The sequence below is a fragment of the Callospermophilus lateralis genome, chromosome 20 (assembly GCF_048772815.1).
Source record: "Callospermophilus lateralis isolate mCalLat2 chromosome 20, mCalLat2.hap1, whole genome shotgun sequence".
In the NCBI taxonomy this organism is placed as follows: Eukaryota; Metazoa; Chordata; class Mammalia; order Rodentia; family Sciuridae; genus Callospermophilus; species Callospermophilus lateralis.
Window position 1 is genome coordinate 11,102,614 of NC_135324.1, and position 23,252 is coordinate 11,125,865.

Sequence of the window (23,252 nt, forward strand, 5' to 3'; positions counted from 1 at the left end):
AAAGACATCCACTCCAGCAGCAGCAAGAGGGACTGGTTTACTTTCCTCACAAACAAGCAACATGGCCTGGCAGACACCATTAGGCCTGCAGAATCCTCCTCCCAAGAATGCAGAGAGGAACAGAGTAAGATCTCCATCTATAGTATTGTATGCAGAGCAGGCTTTCCTAATTTCAGTGTTATTATTATTACTACTGCTATTATTCTGGTTTTGGTACTGGGGATTGAACCCCAAGGATCTTTACCACTGAGCTACACCTTGTGTTTAGTTTTGAGACAAGGTCTTGCAAAGTGTTAGAGGCTGACCTCGAATTCACGATCCTCTTGCCTCAGCTCCCAAATCACTGGGATTACAGGCATCTGTCACTGCACCAGGCTTTAATCTCAGCACTATCAACATTTGGGGCGAGATAACTTGTTACTGCAGAGGGCTGTCCTGAATGTCTTATATCATCCTGACCTCTACTAACTGGGTGACTGTGACACTCCCCAGCTATAACTGTCAAAAGTGTCTGCAGGCATTGCCAACTGCTTCTTGGGCACACATTGACCCCTGGTTTAGAACCCATGACGTAGCCACAGAGTTCTCAGTTTCCTTGGATCTCAGTATTGTTTGGAATGCCACTCCAAGAAGTCACCCCATTTATTTCATGGGGAGAATATATTGTATTATGTGTGCATAGACACACACACACACACACACACGGTTATAGTTATAGTTAATAGCTTAGGATATCACAAAATATGAGCTGGCACCAAAGTAAAGAAAAGTTATTAACAGAGTTACAGGATCTCGAAGGCAATAGGAAGGCAAGACTCCATTTACCTATAACGTAAACAATCACTTTACCACTCAACCTTCAGGGAAGGGAATACGCCATAATAATAAAAAAAAAAAAAAATCATAATGTCCTACCAGTTTCAAAATCAGAAATCTCACTAAAATGGGAATTTCTGGTATTTCTTTATTTTTCTTATTTTTTTTTAATTCTTATTTAATTTGATTTTTACAGTTGGACCTATCTTGGGGGGTACCATATGATGTTTCCCCAGTGTGTTTCTTAAGGATTCTATATCACATCTTCTCCCCAGGCTTGTGAACCACCTGTGCTGCTGAGCAAAGCACATGAACTCCAGGGAGGAGACAGTGGCTTCCCATCACCCTTGACCCCCACCTGGTTCTTTCTGTAGTCTTGCTGCGAATGTCGCAGGACCCGGTAGCAGAGCCGGCAGATGTGTCTGAAAGGAGCATGCCGCTGGTCCCCCAGTTCCTCCAGGCGAAGCATGGGGCCATCCCCACAGTCTGTGAATGGGGCCTGCAGCAGCTTAAAGATCTGCGAGTAAAAATCAAGAGTACAGACTGCCATCACTAGATGCTTGGCAGGAGCAAGCCCTCCGTCTGGAAGAGACACAACCTCGGGACACCTGCATCCATCCCATCAGAGAGCTTTCCCACCCCAGCGAGTCAACAGCCTGAGACCTGCATTCAGTCCATCAACTGACATAAGGGGCTCAGTCAGCATTCCTTCCCGGTCCTCACAGGCATGACGGGACACTGCTGAGAGCAAGGTAGTGAAGGGCAGAGGCTGCCCATATAGATTTCAGACACACCCCCAGGTCGGCTTCTAAACCCAGGTGTCTGCAGGTCTCCACCCAGGTACATGCTGATCTTGGGAACCAGCTGACCTGTACCTTCTGGGAAATTCACTAGCCTTTGTAACCATCTGTGACACCATTGCCCTTGCTTCCTGAGACTCTGTCTGGTCCCTTTCTTACAAGACAGGTTGACCTTTGCTGCACCAATCAGAATTCCAGATGAGATATAATTAATAAACCCCCCTCACAGTTCAGGCTATAAACAGATACCATCTTGTAAAACCTCAGAGCACTTTTTCAAAGATGCTTCATTTGGGTGCCTCCATAATTGTACTCAACATGACCAAGGTAAACATCATCTTTCTTTATTCTTAATTTGATCTAGGTGGATACTTCTTAGCAGTACAGATCATGGTCAAATAAGATTCTGTCTTCTTATCGGTAAAAGGCAAAGAATAATCCCTGCATCCCAAGGGTGCTAGAGGGAAGAGAGCAGATAACTGTTCATCTGTAAGCCCAGTGGCCTACGTAGAGATTGCTGAAATCTCCTGCCACTGAATCCCACTGCCTTGGCCTCTCAAGAAACTGCTGTGGTGGAACTGAGTGTTGGCAGTAAGCCAGATGTCTAATTTGTCTACTCAACACTTGGAACAGCTGGATATTATTTATTCTTGGATTGAAAATCCTTGTTTAAACATGAATTTTGTCTATCACAGACCCAAAGGAAAAGGACTTCCAAATGCCTGATTCCCAGGAAGAACTTTGGGGCTTGTAACTAGTGCATTTCTCTTTTGGCTCTGTAAGCCAGCAACACCCGAGACAAGACTGTAAGCAAATCTCCAACCACTTTAGAGAACTGGTATGTATTTCCATATATTTATTCTATCCTGGATTCAGGACTTTCCTGACTCAAATTCGTCTTTACACCAGTACATTTAAGTTGATACCATCTCCGTATTTCCTGCAACCACTGCTCACTCTATGGAAGGCCGCTACACCACAGCTCACCCACCTGCTTCAGAATATTCTGTTCTCTCATCAGCTTCTGCCGTTCTCTGTTGGGCTTGGAGAAGACCACTTCAAGCACATCTTGGCCAGAGTTGGTTCCACCAGTGACAAAGTAGACCAAGTCCTCCAGCAGCTTGGTTACAGACCTTAGGAGCAAAGAGGCCAGGAGAGACAGCGTTCACCCTCTAACAGGCTGGAAGCCTCTCCTGGGCCTCCTCAACCACCTGGACAGGAGACATCCAGCAGCAGCAGCAGTTTTCTTAAAACCCACAACCAAGGGCTGGGGCCGTGGATCACTGGTAGAGCATTTGCCTGACACTTGTGAAGCACTAGATTCGGTCCTCAGCACCACATAGAAACATAAATAAAGGTATTGTGTCCACCACAACTAAAAAAAATATTTTAAAAAATTCACAGCCAGGTCCACTTACTCGAATGAATGACACCTAAACCAGGGAGTGTTTTCCATAAGAGGATGACCACCTTCACGAAACTTCAGCCATGAGAGTAAGTGCAACCCCTGACATTTAGTAAAGTAATCCCAGGATGGAAGGAGGTGGGGGGAAGAAAGAGTGGGAGGAGGGTGCTCTGCACAACTGTGGAAGCTCTCAAGAAACCAAATGCAAAATGACCGATTCCTGGGAATCACAGATGGAAGCCACTCAGGGACACTCAGAGCCGCCACCACAGACATGGCTGTTTGAAGCCACCATCCTCTCACTCCCCAGGGAACTTCTGGGATCCACAGCGGGTGAGGATACGCAGGGGCCCTCACCTCCGCTCATTCTGGGTGATGGTGCCCTTCTCCAGCTTCCCAGCAATGGAGCCCAGCACCTTGCTGGCGTCGTTGGCAAAGTCCAGGTCCCGAACTTCAGCAGGAGAAACTGGGACTATGGCAAATGCCTCCTTGTCCTCCTTCACGGGAGAGGTGCCAATCTGAAAGTCAAGATGGTCTTTGTAGGACAATCTTGGGTGGAGAAGGTAAGGCATTAAGTGGATAACCCATCGAGCAGGTATCGGGCAATCTAAGCAACTTGGAGCTGTCTGGCAATTAAAATGAGATTCAGGAGCACATCTTGAAGGATGTACTTCAAATGGCTAATAGCTGTCTAAAAGCTCGTACCGTAGGGACCACTCAGGTAGGAAAGGGGCACTATTATCAGTTTACAGCTTCACTTGTCAAAGGAAGCCTATGAGATTCTTGTATTAAAAAAAAAAAAAAGTTTATTATCACAGAAAAAAAAGACAGAAAATACAAAGCCATCAACAAATAAATAAATAAATAAAAGATTCTGGTTACTTCAAAAGCCCTGACTTTGCTTCATCCAGGTACTTTAGAGAAAATTCTTTCATTGTATTCAAGTTTGGCTATAATCATGCTTTTGTCAAAGCTTTAAAAAAAAAAAAAAGAGCTCCGTATTTCCATCTGTGCTCAAAGGAGCCCTTTCAGGAGGGAGCATGGGGCTGAGGGGAGGCAGCTGAGCACAGGACTGACCTTCAGCATCACGGGCTTTTCCTCCTCCTTGTCAATGGGAATGTTTGTGCTGTGGACCCAGGTATTTGTGCACAGGTGTCTGAGCCGGACATAGGAGTTCCTAAAGGGTAATAAAAGAGAAGGGTTTAGGGACAACTCCACAGTCCTGGGTCTAGAATACATTCTCTGAAGAGAGAAAGGGACACCCAGGTTTTCTCCCTGCATACCACACAGTTGGGACTCAGGAGCCCCAGGCTCTGGTCCAAGTCACGCACGGTCTGATGTACTTACAAGAGAAAATAATTCATAAGGGCTCTAGGGTTATCGTAACAGTCTATATTTCTAAATGTAAGACTGTACCCTGTGAATAAACATCTCAGTACAAATGGAACATGAGACAGAGCAACAAGAAGTTCTTACTTAGTATCTATTAGTGCTTGTCACAAGACAATAACCGAGATTTCCATATACACCAATAAAGAAATGAAATCACAAAATTCCTGGAATTATGAATACTATTTGCTAATCTTGATGAAGGAAAGCTTTCTGAAGTGTGTAATAAAGTATAAAGTCTTTTTAAAAGAAGGATAAATTTTATATCTTCTGTAGAGGGCTGTGTGTGTGCGCATGCACGCGTGTGTATTTTGAATAAAGAAAAATAACACATAACACAGAAAGGCAATTAACTAATCCACACATATAAAGAATTCCTACAAATCAATAAGAAAAACCTGATGTAAATGGAACAAGGACACAAACTTGTAATTCAAAAGTAAAATAGAAATGGCCGATAAACATGACAGTTCTACATTAAACCTTCGCAGTATATAATTCTCAAATTAAGACACACGTACCATTTTATTCCATCACATTTCAAAGATCTTAAAGACAGATAAAAGTTAGTATCAAAAACTGCTTAGGAGAATAAGTTCTCTTGTATATGTTTTTTGTTTGGTGCTGGGGGTGGAACCTCATACCTCTAAGCATGAGCTCTACCACTGAGCCACACCCCATTCCTGTGCACTGTTGGTGAGTTGGTGAAAATATAACCAGGTAAAACTGGGGAAGAATCTGACCCTTTGTGTAACATGTATCTGTCCTTTCATCTAACAATGGCAATTTTACATGTCTCCCTTAAGAGATAATAGCTAAGATGCAAAATGTGGCACAAAGATGTTCAACAAAGCATTATATATCATAGCAAAAATCTATAAACAATTTCATGCCTCAGTAAAGGAGGATTTAATTATAGTACAGCAAAAGAATATCGCACAATTGAAATGATGATAATTTACTTGGAAACATGTGCAAAACATGTTATTTTTAAGTTTAAAAAAAGTTAAGTGTTGGTACAGTGGTGCACGCCTGTAATCCCAATGATTTGGAGGCTGAGGCAGGAGGATTGCAAGTCAGAGTCCAGTCTTAGTAACTTAGCAAGATTGTGTATCTCAATATAAAAAATAGAAAGGGCTAGGGGTGTTGCTCAGTGGCAGAGCACCCCTGGGTTCAACTCCTAGTATCCCTCAAAGTTAAAATTAGCTTATTTTATGATAAATCACAATCATCTCTGTGTGCCCAGGAACCTGCCTAAAACTACCTAAACCAAAATTTCAAGTCATAAATTCTGAATGGTTGAGTTGTATGTAATTTTTACTTGCTTCTCCACAGGATTTACAAAACTGTTGTTGTTGTTGTTCCTACAGCGAGTGTGACTCGGGTTTACCATGCTTTTCCTCTGAAGATGTAGCAGAAAATATACGACATAATTCTTGACTTCAAGAGCCTCTCATCATCCCCTTAGGGAGACAAAGTGAACATACACCAAGTGATTAGAAGTTAGAGGACTGGACAGTCAGAGTCACGAAGAGGACCCAGAGAACCACACAAGTTCTCTGTACCAGCTGGAGGTGGGATGGGGCAGAGAGGGAGAATGGAAATCATTTATACCCAGAGGAGTTTAGAACAATGACAGGGAACCGGGGAGCAGATAAACCAGACATACACCTGTGCACGCCCTCTGCCTGCCGTCAGAGCTGCCCCGAACCCTGCAAGCCAGGCCAGAAGGAGCAACCGGGGTGGCATTTACTCTGATGAGCATGAATATAAATTCGACGACAGGAACAAGATGTTTAACAAAGAGATCTGCATTTATTTATGTTTTGTTGTTGTTCTGAGTGACTTGGATTCATTTTCTTTATTTTCAAGGCAAAACCAAAGAACAGCGCTTAGCTTTTAGCTGGTAACATTCTACACAGTTCTAGATCAGATTTCATTGAAGACCCAAAGGGCATGCTATTCATTCTTCTAAAATCTAAAATCTCATTCCCAATCTTTAACTCAAAAACCAGGAAAGAGGGCTGGGGTTGTGGCTCAGCAGTAGAGCACTCGCCTAGCCAATGCGAGGCCCTGGGTTCGATCCTCAGCACCACATTAAGATAAAGGTATTGTGTCCAAGTACAACAAATGAATATTTAAAAAAATATGAAAGAGAGCCAGGACAAAAAAGCTCAAGCAGATGCTCTCATGAATGCATCTGATTTATGCATGCTGCAATTTTATCATCTTGCTTAGTATATCCAGGGTTGGCCATTAACCCTCTCACTTTGGCTCAGAAGGATTCTTTCAATCGGTGACTACCACCAAAATGCTCTTCCCACTAACAGCTCTCATATGTTCATGCGTTTAACCTGATACTTTCTGATCCTCAAGCAAAATTTAGCATGACTTTAAGATGGAGAGAAATAAATGTGCTCCTCCTAAAGGTCTTTCTTGGAATCGATGAATAAAAGGCCTTGTTCTCCTCTGGCTCTCAAGTAGGAGGCCAAGGGCAAGAATGAAGGAAAAAATGTAAAAGCCAAGACCCAGTCCAAGACCACAGGTGAACAGACGAGTAGACCGTGCCAGACGCTTCCCCCACGGGGCTGAACACAAACCTTCCTTGGCTTCTGAGTCCAGAATCAGTCTAAGGACATCTGTCTACAAAGAAAGTCAGCCAACAGGCAGAAAAGAATGGAGGAAACGCAGGGTCTGGGGACTCCAACCAGCCAAGGCTGCCCCGTCAGCTGATCCAGACATTCCTGCTCTCCCCGTCAAGGAGATTCCCCGCCCCAGGGGCGAATGCCCCCAGTTCCCCATTGCCTGTGCCAAGGGAACCCCTGAAGAAGGTTCCCATGGAACACATACCCTTCTGCTCTTCTCTGCCCTCACAAACTTCCACATTTAGCATAAAATAAGAACATCTTTGTCCTGTCTTCTGAGATGCTAAGAAAAACTCCTTAAAGAACTTTCAGAACTGAAGATACCTGTAGAAAGTCACTTAAACTGAAATGCAGGTGGGTTCTCCAGACCGATACCCACCTAGGTGTGACAAGGAGGCTATCAATGAGAAAGGAAGCTTTTGAAAAGCAATAAACCCTACATCCAAGACACTTTAAAGGACCTAAAAATGAATCAAAGACCTACGTGCAAAGAATGAAAACTGCAAAACTGTTATAAGAAAACGCTACCATGGATTTTTGAGAGCTTGGATCAAAAACAAAACCATGAGCTCAGTAAAACAGATACATTGGACTTCCACAAAATTTATAACTCTCGTGCATCAGGGAAATAAAAAGACAAAATGGGAGAAAATATCTGCAAGTCATTTATCTGATGAGGTGTTTGCAGCTGAATAAAGAATGCTTATCACTCAATGATAAAGACATAAAACTTGAAGTTGTTAAATATCAAAGAATAGCAAAGGGCCAGGCACGGTGGTGCACACCTGTAATCCCAGCACCTCGGGAGGCTAAGGCAGGAGGATTGCAGGTTCAAAGCCAGCCTCAGCAACAGTGAGGTGCTAAGCCACTTGGTGAGACCCTGTCTCTTAATAAAATACAAAACAGTGCTGGAGATGGGGCTCAGTGGTTAAGTGCCCCTGAGTTGAATCCCTAATACCTGCTCCCCCCACACAAAAAAGCAAAAACTTCAAACAGATATTACTTCAAAGAAGACAGACCAGTAGCCAAACACATGGAAAGATCATCAACCATCAGAGAAATGCAAATCAAACCCACAATGAGCTAGCTTCATGGAGCAGGAAAGCTACAATGCATCCATGAGGAAGGAAACACCAAGAACTACTCAGTGAGAGAGCCCGACGTTGAGCCCACCAGCACCAGGGACATTCCCACCCACCAATCTTGTGCTGAAGACTTAGAGGGGCTGCCCCCACGACCCTGCCATAGACATATGAGATCTGGGTTCTCCTGAGACACTCTGATGTGCAACAAGTTGCTTCGACTCTGAGCCCATAGAGATAAAGTGTGGATACTACATCTGGCAGAATTTCTTGCAGTGACAAAATTATATAAGTACATACTCAGCATTGTGCTGGGCATACAGTTAGTGTTCAATAAATGTTAGCTATGAGTAATAATATTGCTGTTCACCTTAAGAATAGGCTTTTGTCCCATCTATAGTCCAGTTATTTAAAAATGCATTCTCACCAAACTGTGCCGTGTGCATGCATGATTATATCATAATGAATCCCATTTTATGTGTAATTATAATGCACCAATTAAAAGTAAATAACTAGGAGGGAGACCAGGAGAATAGAGGAAGGGGGCAGGGTGGGGGGAAGAAAAGTGGAGTATTCGGGCATGAAATGGAACAAATTATGTTACACACAAGTATGAACGGGTCACAATGAGACCTGCTATTATACCTAGTTAAAATGCCCTAGTAAGAAACATAATAAAAAATGCATTCTTAGGCAACAAAGACAAGAGTTAAATCGAAGAGTTAAAGAATGCTGATCTAACTTCTCATTACTTTGGGTAAAACTTAACAACACACAGAGTGAATTTCAATAGTTAGTCTTCTAAAATTTCAAGTTTTTATTCAGTTGATCAAGAGGTGACCCAGGTTTGGGGAAGGAGGGAGAGAGGAACTTGGGCAATAATGTGCCACTAAGGGTTAAGGTCTGGCTTGTTACCTACAGATGGTAAACTTATCCAACTGTAGAGAACTTACTACTGCTGACCATTTGAAAATCAGGGGCCCTATTGGGCAGCCAGTTCGAATCCTTTATAAAGGCTTAAAGAAAAGGCCATTAAGGATTGGATTCCAAGAAGCATGACCAGGTTGCCTTGACCCCTTCCCCCCCCGCCCAATCCTCTTGTTCGATTAACCAACACTTAAATCATACCTTGGGACAAGGCTGTCACCTCCACGGAGCGTGGTGGGGTCGAGCTCAAAAATGGAGGAGATGTCATTGCCTTCGGGCACAGAGACCAGGGAGTAGACCATCTTTTCCTGGGCGTTTCGCAACCTGCTTCGGGAGGCGTCCTGATCGGGGTCCACCTGTGGGTCAAAGTTATCCAATGAAGACCTGCGAATGCCAAAGCCCTCACCATAACCATTCCTGGGTCCACGGGAGCAGGAGGGACACAGTGAATGGAACGGTGGCAGCCGGCAGGAGGACCAGGTTCAGAGCAGTCCTGAAAGGTGATCATCGGCCACCTGAGCAGAGAACACTAGCTCTCTACCTCGTCGCATTGCAATAAAGATGTTCACGTGAAGGGGGTGACAATAATCTCCATGGAAAGTGGGAGGTAAAGACCTTGAGAGAGCTGCCCACCTGCAGCAGCTGGGGACAGGGAATGTACTTTGAGGAAACTATCTGGTGGATTTAGTTATTCTCAGTTGCTGATCTACAATGACAGGTGTCTCCCAACTACACAGAAGAGCTGCTTTCCCAGGAGAGAAAATACAATGAAATCTGAATCCAAGTGTTCATAAGCAGCAGTCCCAGTGTGGCTTAATCACAGCAAAAAATTATGTATATATGAAGTCACTAGCCCCGAAAAATACTATGTGCAATTAACTGGGGGACTGCTGGGACTGCTGATGGCCGTGCAGGGAGAAAGGGCTTTCTCAGTACACTGACTGTGGCTGAGGTGGAAGAAAATACCTAATGGGAAGGCTGAGGAGCAATGACGAAAGATTCCCTGGGAAAAAGGAGCCCATGGGCCCAAGGACATGGAAGAGCGAGCTCAGTGTGGGTACTTGCTCTATGTGAGCTTTGCAAGCTCCCCCTCAGCATGGTGACTATGCATGGGACCATTTTAATGCCTGACATCCCCGCAAGATGACAACATCCACCCGCATCTACTGGGAAAACCTCATTCCCCCCAGCAGCAGTTTGCTTCTCTCGGGCTGAAGTGACATCTCCTTCCCACTCAGAGGAAGGGGACCCAAGAAGACAAGAGAATCGAGAAAACCCAGTCCAATTAAAGGCAAGGGGGGGTGGCGGTGTGAGAAAGTCGAACTCCACCGGCCTGAGACCCAGGATCTAGGCAGCAGCCTGCTTATTCCTTTCATTGGCAGCCCTGATTTCTGTCCGTTAGAACCAAAAAGTTCTTACAGCAGGGAAGACAGGCCTGGTGGCATGCACCTGAGGCTCCAGTTGCTTAGCAAGCCAAGACAGGAAGATCCCATGTGCCCAGAGGCTCTGGGGGCCAGGCTGGGCCACATAGCCAGACCCCTTCTCAAAAACAAACAAACAAAAGCTCTTTTAATACCCCCAACCTCTGTTCCTTTCCTGGTCCTGCTTTGCCCTCTAGTAAACCACACCTTTTCCTAAAGGAATTCAAGCTCTTTAATTCTTTCTATGCTGAATTAACAGCTGGAATGCGGCTGGGTCACCTCTGCACCCTTAGCTCAGGATAAAGGACCTGGGGCCTCTGTTCTCTCCTCACTGCCATCACCTGTCAATCACTCCACACACCACCTTCAAAATTAAGTTAGACCCGATTTTATGGTTTGAGACACAGGGTTCGGCTCCAAGCGGCTGGTGGCATCTCAGAGACCTGCAACAGCCCTCCAGGAAAATGTGTGTGGAATTCCATTGGCGTGTGTGGAAATTCCACGAGCTCAGGCTGCAGGTGCAGTCAGCACCTGCCACCTAGTGGGGAGAGAATGCTTGTGCAAAAAGAGAGAAGAAGCCTCGGTGCCCTTTTCCTCGCCCTGGGAGCAAGCAAGTGGCCTGGGGGTGCCACTGAATTCAGAATGAGCCTAAGAAAGCTGAGTATTGTTTGAAGTGAAAAACCAGAGGCAGGGGAGGCCAGCCTCGGGGACGAGAAGGAGCAGAGGAGAGTGAAATGCTTCCTCGTCCGACTATACAACCCTAGCTTTTCCCTCTAAGTTTCCAAGCCAAGAAGAGGGTTCAGGGTGCAGGATCCTCCCCAAACTAAAGCCCTGCCCACAGATGCAGAAGAAGGTGTGGCACTGGTCTGAGCGGAGCAGGTAAGGCCCTCTTACACTCCTGCCCATGGGACCGCAGCCTGAGCTGTCTCAGACTAGCTGCAATGCAGTTCTGACCTGCACCCCACCCTGCAGCTCGTCCCACCTCCCTGGCACAGAGAAGCACGAGACATAGAAAGACTGCTGAACCCAGAAATGCATGAAGAGTCGGGATAACTCAAAACAGCAGCTTCCTCCTCTGCCAGATGAACATCTTAAGACCTGCCCTAACCCTCTTCATGCCTCTGCACACAACCTGGTGGATGTGAAGGTACTAAAAATGCTAATAATCTTAGACAGCTTTTTAAAATGTCCTTGTAGAGAGAGAGCAAAGAATTGAGGCTCAGAGAGGGAACGTATCTGGTTTAAGCTGGCACAGCTTCTAAGTGGTGGGACTGGTATTTAAACTCAGGTCTGTCTTACTCCCCTGCTCCCTGCTTGTCATTGCTAGGCACTTCTTCCTGCACCAGAAATGCCTGTCCCCCCTTGAACACCAAGAGCCCAGGAGGGCAGCCCTTCTCCCCCAGCACCCAGGGGTCACCAGGATAGCAGCGCCCACTGCAGGAAGCCAAGGCTTGCCTAATCTCAGAGGTGACACTCTGTATTACCTGATGGCACCACATACAAGTTGAGAGAGACAGTCCCTGCTTTTGACATTAAGAAAGTGCTAGATAGAAGTGAAAATGACATACGAAAAAGAAAGCCCTGTCAGGCCAAGCTGCCCCATAGTGCCCACGTGTCCCAAAACCTGCTGAGGGCTTTTAGGATGGTTTCCTCACATGGCGCAAGAAAGCTGGATGAGGCCAGCGCTTCCCAAGCCACAGCAACCATGCAAGGTGAGCTTTCCAAATGCCTCCAACGTGAGGGTGACGAGGACAAAAAGAAGGGGCACCCCGGGGGCTCCACCATGCAGCAGGAAAAGGAACAGAAGCCCCAGCAAGACCGTGTATTCACAAGCAGATGCCCTGAGACACAGCTCCTGAACTCCCTTCAGAGCCAATCTCCCACCCGAATACAACTAGAAGGTAAGCCATTAGTGCAGAATTCACAGTTCCCACTCCACCTCTACTCCCTTCATTCATGTGCTATTTTAAAGTCCTTTCGATGTTCACCAAAATTTTTCTAGAAAAAGAAACACCCCCAAGATCGCCTACCACATCTACCACATGCACAGAATGTCACATGAGCAGCCACTGTTGGTTTTGTTTTGTTGTTTTTCAATCCCAGACCAGAACCAAGCACTCCACAAGAGAACTATTTTAAACCATAAAACACAGCCACTGCCTTCTTCAGCCGTGACCATGGACTCCTGGAGCCCACGCGCCTACGAATCAGCATGACCTGGCAGATGATGGTCTTCAGAGAAAACTCCATCTCCTGTTGCTATTCCAAATCACACTGTAAATCATGTTATATCCTGAAGCTTTTTCCTGACCATGTACAAAGCAGGACAGGGGGTCAGACAATTATCCCTCAGACACAATGCCCGCCAGGCCTCATGGGCTACTTCTACTATCCATTTAGCCTCATTTCTTGAAAAATAGAGTGACAGATTGAGGTTTACGGCAGTAAGACAATTGCTTGCCACAGCACCATCTCCAGCCTAGGAGGACTCCAAAAGATGCCACGTGTTTCTCCAGCCTAAGAAGTGGGACACTGGAGTGAGCACACAGCCCAGCAATCCCTTGGACGAATCGGGACATAAGAGGACATGATTTCCTTTAAGAGAAGCATAGAATGAGACCCTCTTTCCCCTTTCCCAGTGCTCCATGACCACCCTGGTAGCTTCTGAAACGGGGTTCCAGATCATTTGGCCTCACCCTACCGCACGGACACAAGAAGGCTCTTTCCCATACTTACTGAGGGCTGAAACTCCAGGCACTCTTCCTCAAAGTCAGGGTCTACCTGATGAAAAAGAATCATGAGGATATTAAAACATCCGTTCCGGCTTTCACAAGGACTGGGACCCATCTGCAGGAGACTTCCACTCCTGCAGCCATCCTGGGACAGCTGGGCAGCTGTCCCCCCTCTATCCACGAAACCAGCATGCCACAACACCACCACATGCCACACAGGTGCTACACACACGAACAATCCACCAGCCACCAGAGGATGCTGTTGAGTACACACAAGGAACACACCACCAGGTCACTGGCAAAGCAACAGGCAGAAGCCTGCAGTGAGTAAAAGATCAATACACGGTCACTGACAGTCCTGCTGATTGTTAGTTAAAAAGGAGGCCTTTAAGAAGAGCTACATTCACCTCAAGACATATAAAGCAAACACCATTGATCTTCAGCAAACCAGGTAATCAAAGTTTCTCACGATGGATTAGCTGTGTCTGTAACTCCCTGAGGCTCCATTATGAATTTCAACTTAGCCTTCTTGACCTTTGGTTAAATATTTTGAAATCATTGGTCCATTCCAGTCTCTGGTGCCCCAGGGAGTCATAGGTTAGAGTCCTCATTCCGGGGGTGAGGGGTGACCGGTGGGGTGGGGGGTGGTCAGCCACACAAGCAATTCTAACACCCTTATGTCCCCCGGGAAATCTCTGGGCAGTCCTGCTTGGTGGACCAGGTAACAGGAGGGGTCATTTGAGGCACAAGTAGAATCTGACATGAATTTGCATCATACATGATCCAGCAGGACCAAAGACAGATTCAACATCTGCCACACAGTAGGACAGCTTCTTCATTTAATATAAAAATTAAAAGGCAAATTCCTCCTGTCCTTTCATCAGAGGCCCTTTATAGATACGTAAGGTCAAGTTAATTTCTCTGATTTCTAACGTTCTATTTCACTAAGGCTCTGAATAATCAGACTTTTTTCCTAAAACTGTCCATTTCTTGATGCATTTTAATGCTTCTGACTTTATACACCACGTTTCCACTATGGCTTAGTCTCAGGACAGGAGTGGGGCTGACAGATGAGATGTGAGGACAGGGAAATATCCCAGGGTAAATACAAAGATCATCGTCCAAACACAGAAGAGCCTAATTCTCTAGCTTGCCTTCTCCCCACATCTTGATCAAAACACCTGCCAAGTTCTTAAACGTGTGAGTCAGTTTTGTATCTTTTCTTCCAGGGAAATGAGGCAGAAGGATGCAGAAAAGCAAGTTGACCGAGCAGAACCCGGAGCCTCCATCTACTAGGTGAGTCGGGAACGTCAACCGGATGCCTCAGCTTCAAAGCGAACAACCCAGGGCTGCCACTTACCTCCGCTGCTAGGTAGTGCCCTGTGGCCAGGTGCTTGAAGCGGAAGAGGCTGTTCCAGTACCCGGCTCCACCTCGGCACGGGTCATGTTGGACTACCTGAGAGAGTTAGAAAAGATCAGTGAGTCGGAGAAATGCCAGCTCACACACCAAGTTGGTGCGATCTGAGACATCACAAGTTGAGTTCAGAAAGGGGCATTTTCAAGTTGGAAAAAAAAAAATATCAGTATCTTCCAACAAACCTACTGCAAGTGTCACATTTAACATTCCAATTCAAACATCTGAAAGTATTAAAATGATACTTTTCCAGAGAGGGTATAAAGTCTCCCAATTAACATGTAGTGTTTGGAGTAAAAGCTTCAATGGATTTCAGATTCTTTACCTCAATGCTCATGAAATAAAAGATTCTGAAACTCATCCACAAAACACACAGCTGATAAAAAGGATTTTCATGGGGAACTTTCAAAGCAATCTGCATATCCTCCTGTGCCAGAACACATGGTCAGGCCTGTGCTCAGAAACACAAATCTCTGTCTGGGCCAAGTGATTGAGAAAATACGTGTAACTTCAGTTTCTAGCCACAATACAACAATCAGCATCGACAGGTGGCACTGTGACAATTAGATACCACACAAAGTAGTGAAAATGTCCATTCAGAAGTAGAAAACTGGGAAAATCGTCTCAGATTCCCCCACCCCGCCCCCCCCTATACTGGGGATCGAACCCAGAGTATCATGCATGCTAGGCAAGTGTGTTACCACTGAGCTACATCCCATGCCCAAATATCTGGGTAAAATGTATGAAACAACCTGTCAGACAACAGGTGACACACTTGTGATCTCTGAGAATAGAGGCACAAACAATGCAAGCTCCAGGATGTCTCTGGTTTTCTCACTGGGGAATTCAAGCTGAGAGCCCCGGCTTCATGGAGTTGAGGAGATGAAGTGGAGTTTAGGGAAACCGAGGCAGCTGGAATTTGTGGGGTAGAGCTCTAAAGAATATGGAGTTACATCCAGAATGAGCCCCAGAAATGTGCAGAGAGGCCTCCTTTGAGTTGTGGGCTGAGTATCCAACAGTGTATTTGCAAGACAAGACCCCACGAGGCCAAATCAAAAACAAGAAGGGGGACTGAGGGTGTAGCTCAGTGGTACAGCACCTGCCTTGGCATGTGCCAGCCCCTGGGTTTAATGCCCAGCACCACAAAAAGTCAGAATGATAAGAAAATGCAAAGCTCCAAAGTCCCAGAGCTCACGCAATTGGAAGTCTCCTCATTCGGAAAGCCAACACAGAGAGATTCTACGGACCACCTCGAGCACTAACGGAGACAGCAAAAGGGTCCCCTTTAGTCATAGGGCTAATCCAGTCCCAGGATAAAGGCTGCACTCTTCTGACCTAATATAGCATGAAAATGATCCTCAAAAACACCATACTGATCCACCACGGTGACTTAACTGTCAAACAAAACTCTCTAGACTCTTTAAAAGAACAACAGATTCCAGACACCCAATAAAACAGTGGTACCATGTTCAACAAAGAATCACAAAGTACTGGACAAACAATCAGGAAAACATGACCCATAAACTCAATCAGATAATATCAAATGATATAATTTGTGTCTGGGTTTATGTCTGAGTGGATTGGTGGGGGCAGGAAAAATATTCAAGAAATCGTGACCTCAAGTTTGCCCATTTTGTGACATACCCACAGATTTAGGAACATTAAGGGACTCCAGCAAGAGAAACATGCATGCACATACATCCCAAGTCACATCATGAACCTATTCAAGCAAAACAGAAATTAAAAAAAAAAAATCTATAATTAACTGATGAGAAAGGGAAGGGAAAGAGACTACATATTAGGAATAAAGATCTTAAAAATCACTGAGTTTACATCAAAAACAATGGAAGCTGAAAGCTAATGGATCAAAATCTTGGAAGTAGAGAAAGAAAAAAACTATTCAACCAGAATTCTATACCCAACAAAAATATCCTTCTGAATTCAAGGCCACATGTAGAAATTGCAACTGAGATACACTCCTCCTGGGAGAATAACATGGCGTAGACCTTTTGGGGCTCCTCCAACACGCATTTCCAAAGGCCTAAAAACATGCACACCCAAAATCTTATATAGGATCCTTCTCAGCCTCCCTCTTCACCACAACAATGATCCAAATGCAGTCACATGATAAAAGGATAAAAAGTTGTATATCCACACAAGAGAATGTTATTTGGCAAAAAATGAAGTGTGGATACATGAGGCAATATGGATGAACTTTAAAAACACCATCTGTGGGGCTGGGGTTGTGGCTCAGTGGTAGAGTTCTTGCCTGGCAAACACGAGGTTCCACCTCAGTTATCAAAACCTCCAGAGCACAGGGAATGAGCCTCCTACTACCCTGACCATTTGCTGACCATCTCCCTGACCATCCTGCTGTGCGCTCCAGGTACCTGAGTGCTTGTCTGCTCCTTTGCCAATGGGGAATCACCTATCAGGTGGACATTTGGCTAAGGCTTGTGGTGGCAGATAAAGAGCAAGGGAAAGAAAAAGAAATAGAAGAGATGATTCTATGACCCAGACAAAGAGTATTTCCAGTCTGTCTGAATCCTTCCCAAGTGGATACACTGTTTCCACACAAGGACACACAGCACCTCACTGCTAGGTCAGGGTGCACTTCTTTTGCTAGAACACCCCAACCCGCTTTGGGGATGAGGTAGGTTTGAGGACCTGGGTGTGATTTACAACCATATGGAGTTAAGTCCTATGAGCCCCCGTGTCCTTTCTCCTGTCCTCCCATCCCACTCCTTACCTCCACTTCCCACAGGGCTTTTGAACTGGTGGCAGATGTGGCCGACTGCCGGCCCGTGGTCCTCAGAAAGACATGCTGCTTCTTCCTGTGCTCGTCACAGGTGAGAAACTTCTCTTGCTCAGCGTGGAACAGCCTCACCACATCACCCTAAAAGTCAACACACGGAGGAATGAAAATCTGCATACTACAGGCCTGCACCCCCGTCAGTGTTCACAGCAGCACAAGCCACAGTTGCTAAGTGAAGGAACAGTCCAGAAGCCCGTCCACAGATGAATGGATCCAGAAAACGCAGCGGATTTACACAGTGAAGTTGGACTCAGTCAGAAGGAGAATGTAATCATGGCACTGGCTGGTGGAGGATGGCACTGGACAACACCATGGTAAGTGAAATAAGTCAGACTTAAAAATCAAGGGTTGGGTGTTCTCTCTCACGTGTGCAAGCTACAGTACAGTGAGGGAACAACTTGGGGGGAGGCTGGATATTGTAAAGATACAGGGAGGATATCAGTGGAGTAGGAGGAGGAGATCAGAGAAAGGAGGGATGGGAAAGGCAGGAAATAAGGAACAAAATCAATTCAGCTTTGTGGATTCCTACATGTAGCACAGTGAGTTCGACCCTTATGTACACCTCTACAGCCCCAATCGAAAACACACAGAGGAACAGGGGAAAGGAGACCTGCAAGGTCGAAGAAGGACCATAAGGGGACGGAGGTAAGGAAGGAAAGTGGGTGGCTACTGAAAACGGAAATGAAGTCCATGAAACTTCCTGCATGTGCTGCTTTGTCAAAATGAACCCTAATATTATGCCTAACTATCATGCACTGAAAAGAGAAGAAAAAGAATTAAGGAAAGATGGTTTAAAAAGAAAATGGCCTTGCTACCCTAAGAAAAACCAAGTATCAAAAAGCCGCCAAGCCCATAAAGCACCAAACTAACCCCCTTTTTCTTTCTTTCTTTTTTTTTTTTTTTAAGTAAGAACCTTTGGTTTCACTAAATCATGATCCTTGGGTACACTTTTGAAAATGCTCCTTGTGATGACTTGGGGAGCACACTCTGTAGTCGTTAATTTCGTCTTGCCCAAAGAGAGGTCTGGTGCTTCTCCTGGGCTCAGGGAAAACTCACCCCCTTTAAAATGTCATCTTTGTTGTCACTCCATTTCATGAAAAGGACTATTTTCCAGCTTGTGTTGCAGTTGACGGAATTGACCTAGAAAACAGATTAGTTATCACACTCCTCACCACGATGTGTCACACAGCCCCGACATTCCAGAATCAAGGGTGTGCCTCAGCCCCAAACCCCTACAGACTTAACCGTATCAAGAACCCAGTACCGGCAGAGTCAACTGGCCAGTGAGAAGTATTTCATCATAAATGGCTCATCTGCACCCGACCCCACGTATGCTCTCAATAAGACCAAAGGAACATCATGGTAAGTGAAATAAGCCAGACTTAAAAATCAAGGCTTGGATGTTTTCTCCTACATGTGCAAGGTACAGTAAAATGAGGGGAAAAACTTCCCCCCACCCCTCCTGCAATGATCTTTTCCTTTTCTTCCAAGTCTCTCATTCTGTAGCCAAAAAAGTAAAGGCCAAACAAAAACAAGGACTGATCAAATAGAATGAGCCACAAAGCCAAGAAATGAATCCAGTGTATACAGATGAAAATGTTAATGACCATCATTATCAGAAGGGCCATTACTTGTGCACTCAGCTGCGTACGAACACTATGTCATTGAACACTCAGCAATACCCTAAAGAGCAGGTACACCCATCACACCCATTTCAGAGACAGGGAAACCTTGAGTGAGGTAACTAAGACACAGTACCAGGGCCAGGGAATGACAGACCTGAGATTTGAATCCCTATCTGTCCCACCCCAGAGCCTGAGTCCTTATTAAACAGATACTCACGTCACCAACTAGTTACTGTCCTGTATCTGTCAATTTAGAGGCTAAGCAGCTATACTGCAAAAGTAAGACAGCCTTGCAGGGCCACTCATGCGTTATAATGGACCCTTCTTAGGAATTAGAAAAGGGCACCCTCTTCTTTAGAGAAGCAAATTAGAAAGAGGCGTCCTGGTGGTCAGGAGAAACATATTGGCAACAGAAGCCCTCTCAAGATAAACAGATGAGGAAACGGTGTGTCCACGGGGAAGGCCGAGCATTGGGGTGAACTACCCACCCCCACTCACTGCAGAGACGCTCACACCTCGTGTGGCAGCTCTGACTCTGGGCCTCAGGTTCTTCACCTGCAGGATGTCACACAGCTTGAAGTCCCTTTCAGCATGCACAAGCTCCAGCCCCAAGAAGGCCTGCCGCTTCCCACGAGCCGTGACTTGGTTTCCCTTACCTCGTTGCAGCCAGGGTTGTCCACCAGCTGATGGCTGCTGGCATGCAGGGGCTGGCCAGCATTGACGGGGTTCAGAACAACCTTGTCACCTATGACCACCTGGAATGGAAGGAGCAACAGGTTTTCACAGGACGGATCAGGACTACAGAGTGAAGGCTGGTCTGGTCTGGGAGGGGCCAGACGGGCAGCTTTAAAACCTGGCTCTGGGCAGGGGGTGGAGTGGGGTCATGCCCAGAGGCTAAGGCTGAATTCTGGTACAGGACTGTCAATACTTATACAGTGTTATAGTGCAAGTTGGTCCAGAGCCGCAAGAAAAATCTCCTATCTCCATTCCATTCAGTTAAGGTACGTGTACAAAAATAAGTGCTTGACTAAATTTTAGGAAAAGTAGGCTACTAAGTCTTTTCCTTTGCAAACAACAAAACCATACTTACGTGTTTCTAAAGCAATGACCTTCATACTTTGGTGACTGCAATAGATTTCCCAGTATGACTCATTCACATATACAGCAACACACACTCTAGTGCATGTGTGTGTGTGTGTGTGTGTGTGTGTGTGAAGCAAAAGTTATTCCTAAAACAATATTTGCTTTCATGGGTATCACACTCTGGTATTTTCCATTGTATCCTACTTCCCAAAATTATTGTTACACGCCACTAAATTGATTCCGCAGCTTAGGAATAGGTTATGACCTGCCGTATGAGAAGGACTTTTCCAATAGTATAACTATTCAAGTTATCTTCTCAGCTTAGTCACAGATAAATGGATTAAAGAATAGGAAAAGCAAAGAACTGGCTGAAAATTAAATTCAGAACAAGGCACATTTGTTTTTCATTGTAGGGGTGGAAGAAAAGGGAATGGAAGAGATGATTTCCTTAGACTTAAACCCCATCTATTTTTGGTGCGATACTTTTGGGGATCATGCATTCCTAAATTTTCTCTAACTCCAGAAGAATAAATATTTAATAAAACCATCACTTGTGGTGAAGCCTAGATATTTTTTTTCTCATATTCCCAGTCTGGGTTCAATATTCACTGTACACCAACAGTGAGGGGATGCTTTCCTCTATCTTATAACACAAACACACACACTTAAACTGCTTACAGCTTATAAACTGAAATGGCAGTATTAAAAAAAAATGTTGAAACCTAGTTTTAGATTAAGGCTAGTTCAGTATTTTGAGAACACTTCATGCTGTTTAAAGCACAAATTTCTTTTTAGCAAAAATGCAACTATTTTAGAACCTTAACAAGGTCAAGAATACAGCTGACAGCTTTTAAACATATTCATTGTTAAGTATGTGCCCACGTAATGGCTCACTAATTTAGCTAACAAATATTGGGACTATTCTAAGCAGCCCTGAAAAGAGGCTCCTGTGGCTTCCTATTCTGTAGAGACCTCAGGACTGGGGCCTGCTCAGGACCAACCATGTCGGCGAGCACCTGGCTGCTAATCCACACGGAAACCTCAAGTCCACTCTCCTTCCCCACTGCCATCATTTCTTCTCCATGCTCCCTCCTTACTAGGTTTATTTCCAAACAATATTTGCTTTCATGGGTATCACACTCTGGTATTTTCCATTGTATCCTACTTCCCAAAATTATTGTTACACGCCACTAAATTGATTCCGCAGCTTAGGAATAGGTTATGACCTGCCGTATGAGAAGGACTTTTCCAATAAACAAAGACATTGCTATCCCGCTGATGGATCTGGAATGACGGGGATCCTCCCCAGGATGTTAACACGGGGTGGCTGTTTTCGTGGTAACGTGAATGAGGTAATGGACCCTCCGTAGAGTGTTTCAGAGGCCCAGTAGGAAAAACATAGCGACCGTATTTAGGTCACATTCTCTCCACATTTCCTTGTTTCCCAAACACTCGTTTCCATAGTGATTCCAACTTCTCTGGTTCCAACTTTAAAGTTCTCCAAGTTGAGTCCCATACCCAGGGATGGCGAGTGTGCGACACTTACGCTGTCTCCAATGGACCGCAGCTTGTAGAAGGGCTGAATGTAAAACCAGGACCCCTCGTTCCCAGCTTCATCCAAGGTCACCCTCATGGCGTTCTTTTCCAGCAGAGCTGGAAGCCTCTTGTTCACAGTGAGGTATTTATTACTCTTCAAATGCAGGAGCTAAAAACCCAACAAGAGAAAACCAGGAATGTCAGCCCACCTCTGAATTCCCTGACATTTCTTTCTCAGACATATAAAATATGCATCAGATGTTCGTCCAACCACTGACCGGCTTGAAGCACAAGGCCCACAAAGTACCAGAGGCTGGGGATGATGCGAAAAGAAGGAATAGCAAAGGGAGCAGAGAGCAAAATAGAAGAAAAAAATTGTTTTCTTTCTCTGCACGGCCTTGGACAATATGGATTCTGCCCAGGTCAAAGGTACTGTCACCGGCCAGCTGTTGGAGGGGAGCAGCCTTACCCTGTGCAAAGGAGCTGACGAACTGCAGTCCGAGTATGCCCTGCCACCAACGGGAAGCTAATCAGGACAATTCTAAGCACAAGAAACAGGGTCCTTTAAAGGGTAACCCCATTAGGGGACTGTCACTTTACATGGAAGAACATGGTAACCATGGACTTCCACCTCGTAGTCTCCAACACTTGAGTCTTGGAGGGTGGCGACAAGAAGGGATGGAAAGACTGAAGATGGAGTGGGAGACAGCTCGCCTGCAAGCTGGTCTAGACCAGGAAGAGCTGACCATGGCTTCTCCAGTCATGAGTCCAGAGAAACAATGGAGGGGGACATGAAGGATTGCCCAGTTCGTAAACAAATGGCAGGACCCCCTGGAATTCCAATGCCAACTCCCATACTCCGTTCACCTGCTAACAGAAACCACTGCCAGGGCACTCCCAGGACGCCCCCAGATATTCTAACAGGGTCGTCAAGGGAGGGTGACAAGCTTGTCTGAGCCCCAGACAACCTCTGGCCAAGATAAACACAGGGAGACAATGTCCTTCCAAATCCTCACTGCTCAGGTGAGTGGCATCTGATCCCCATGAAGAGGACATACCAGTATCACCAAGAGGTGGATTCCCAGCTGCAGGTTTGGGGGCAGTAATAAAAACCATTAGTTGCTAAGTCCCAGGCTCACTCTCCGACAGGCTCCTCTCAAGTACCCAAGGAAGCAGATACCATTACCATCTCCATTTTGTTGGAGAGCAAGGTGAAATATAGTAAGATTTCTTGCCCCAAATCTCACAGATCCTTCACTGAGATGCACTTAGGAGTTTAGGTGCTTGGTCCCTGTATGCCTCTTTCATTCTCAGTTCAAGCCATGATCTCCAGTCTAAACAAACCAGGGACCCTGCGCTGTGAGTCTCAGGACACTGGCTTTGCTCAGCAAGAGAGCTCATGTTGAATTCCGGGCCCAAGTGACCCCTGTGACCATTCTTAATCAGATGGAACTTAAAGAGGAATGGGACCAACAGGACTTAACCTCCAAACAGATTTTGGGAGCTACTTTCACTATTCCAGAAAGCCTCATCTAAATAACCCATTTAACTATGACAAGTTC

At 45.5% G+C, this 23,252-nt stretch overlaps 1 protein-coding gene across 17 annotated transcripts in view; it reads right to left on the reverse strand.

Moving 5' to 3' along the window:
- Itpr1 (inositol 1,4,5-trisphosphate receptor type 1) overlaps positions 1-23,252 on the reverse strand; it is a 307,630-nt gene that overhangs the window by 159,335 nt on the left and 125,043 nt on the right. For 12 of the 17 annotated variants that reach the window (XM_076841084.1, XM_076841097.1, XM_076841095.1 and 9 more), the window contains 11 exons: positions 21,701-21,859; positions 19,728-19,826; positions 18,503-18,586; positions 17,381-17,527; positions 14,578-14,673; positions 13,222-13,266; positions 9,266-9,420; positions 4,099-4,198; positions 3,379-3,539; positions 2,608-2,749; positions 1,175-1,333 (listed from right to left, as the gene is read on the reverse strand). In XM_076841084.1, the coding sequence (XP_076697199.1) occupies positions 1,175-1,333; positions 2,608-2,749; positions 3,379-3,539; positions 4,099-4,198; positions 9,266-9,420; positions 13,222-13,266; positions 14,578-14,673; positions 17,381-17,527; positions 18,503-18,586; positions 19,728-19,826; positions 21,701-21,859 (1,347 nt within the window). The remainder of the gene's footprint in view (positions 1-1,174; positions 1,334-2,607; positions 2,750-3,378; positions 3,540-4,098; positions 4,199-9,265; positions 9,421-13,221; positions 13,267-14,577; positions 14,674-17,380; positions 17,528-18,502; positions 18,587-19,727; positions 19,827-21,700; positions 21,860-23,252) is intronic. The other 5 variants (XM_076841099.1, XM_076841098.1, XM_076841089.1 and 2 more) reach the window with 1 other exon arrangement.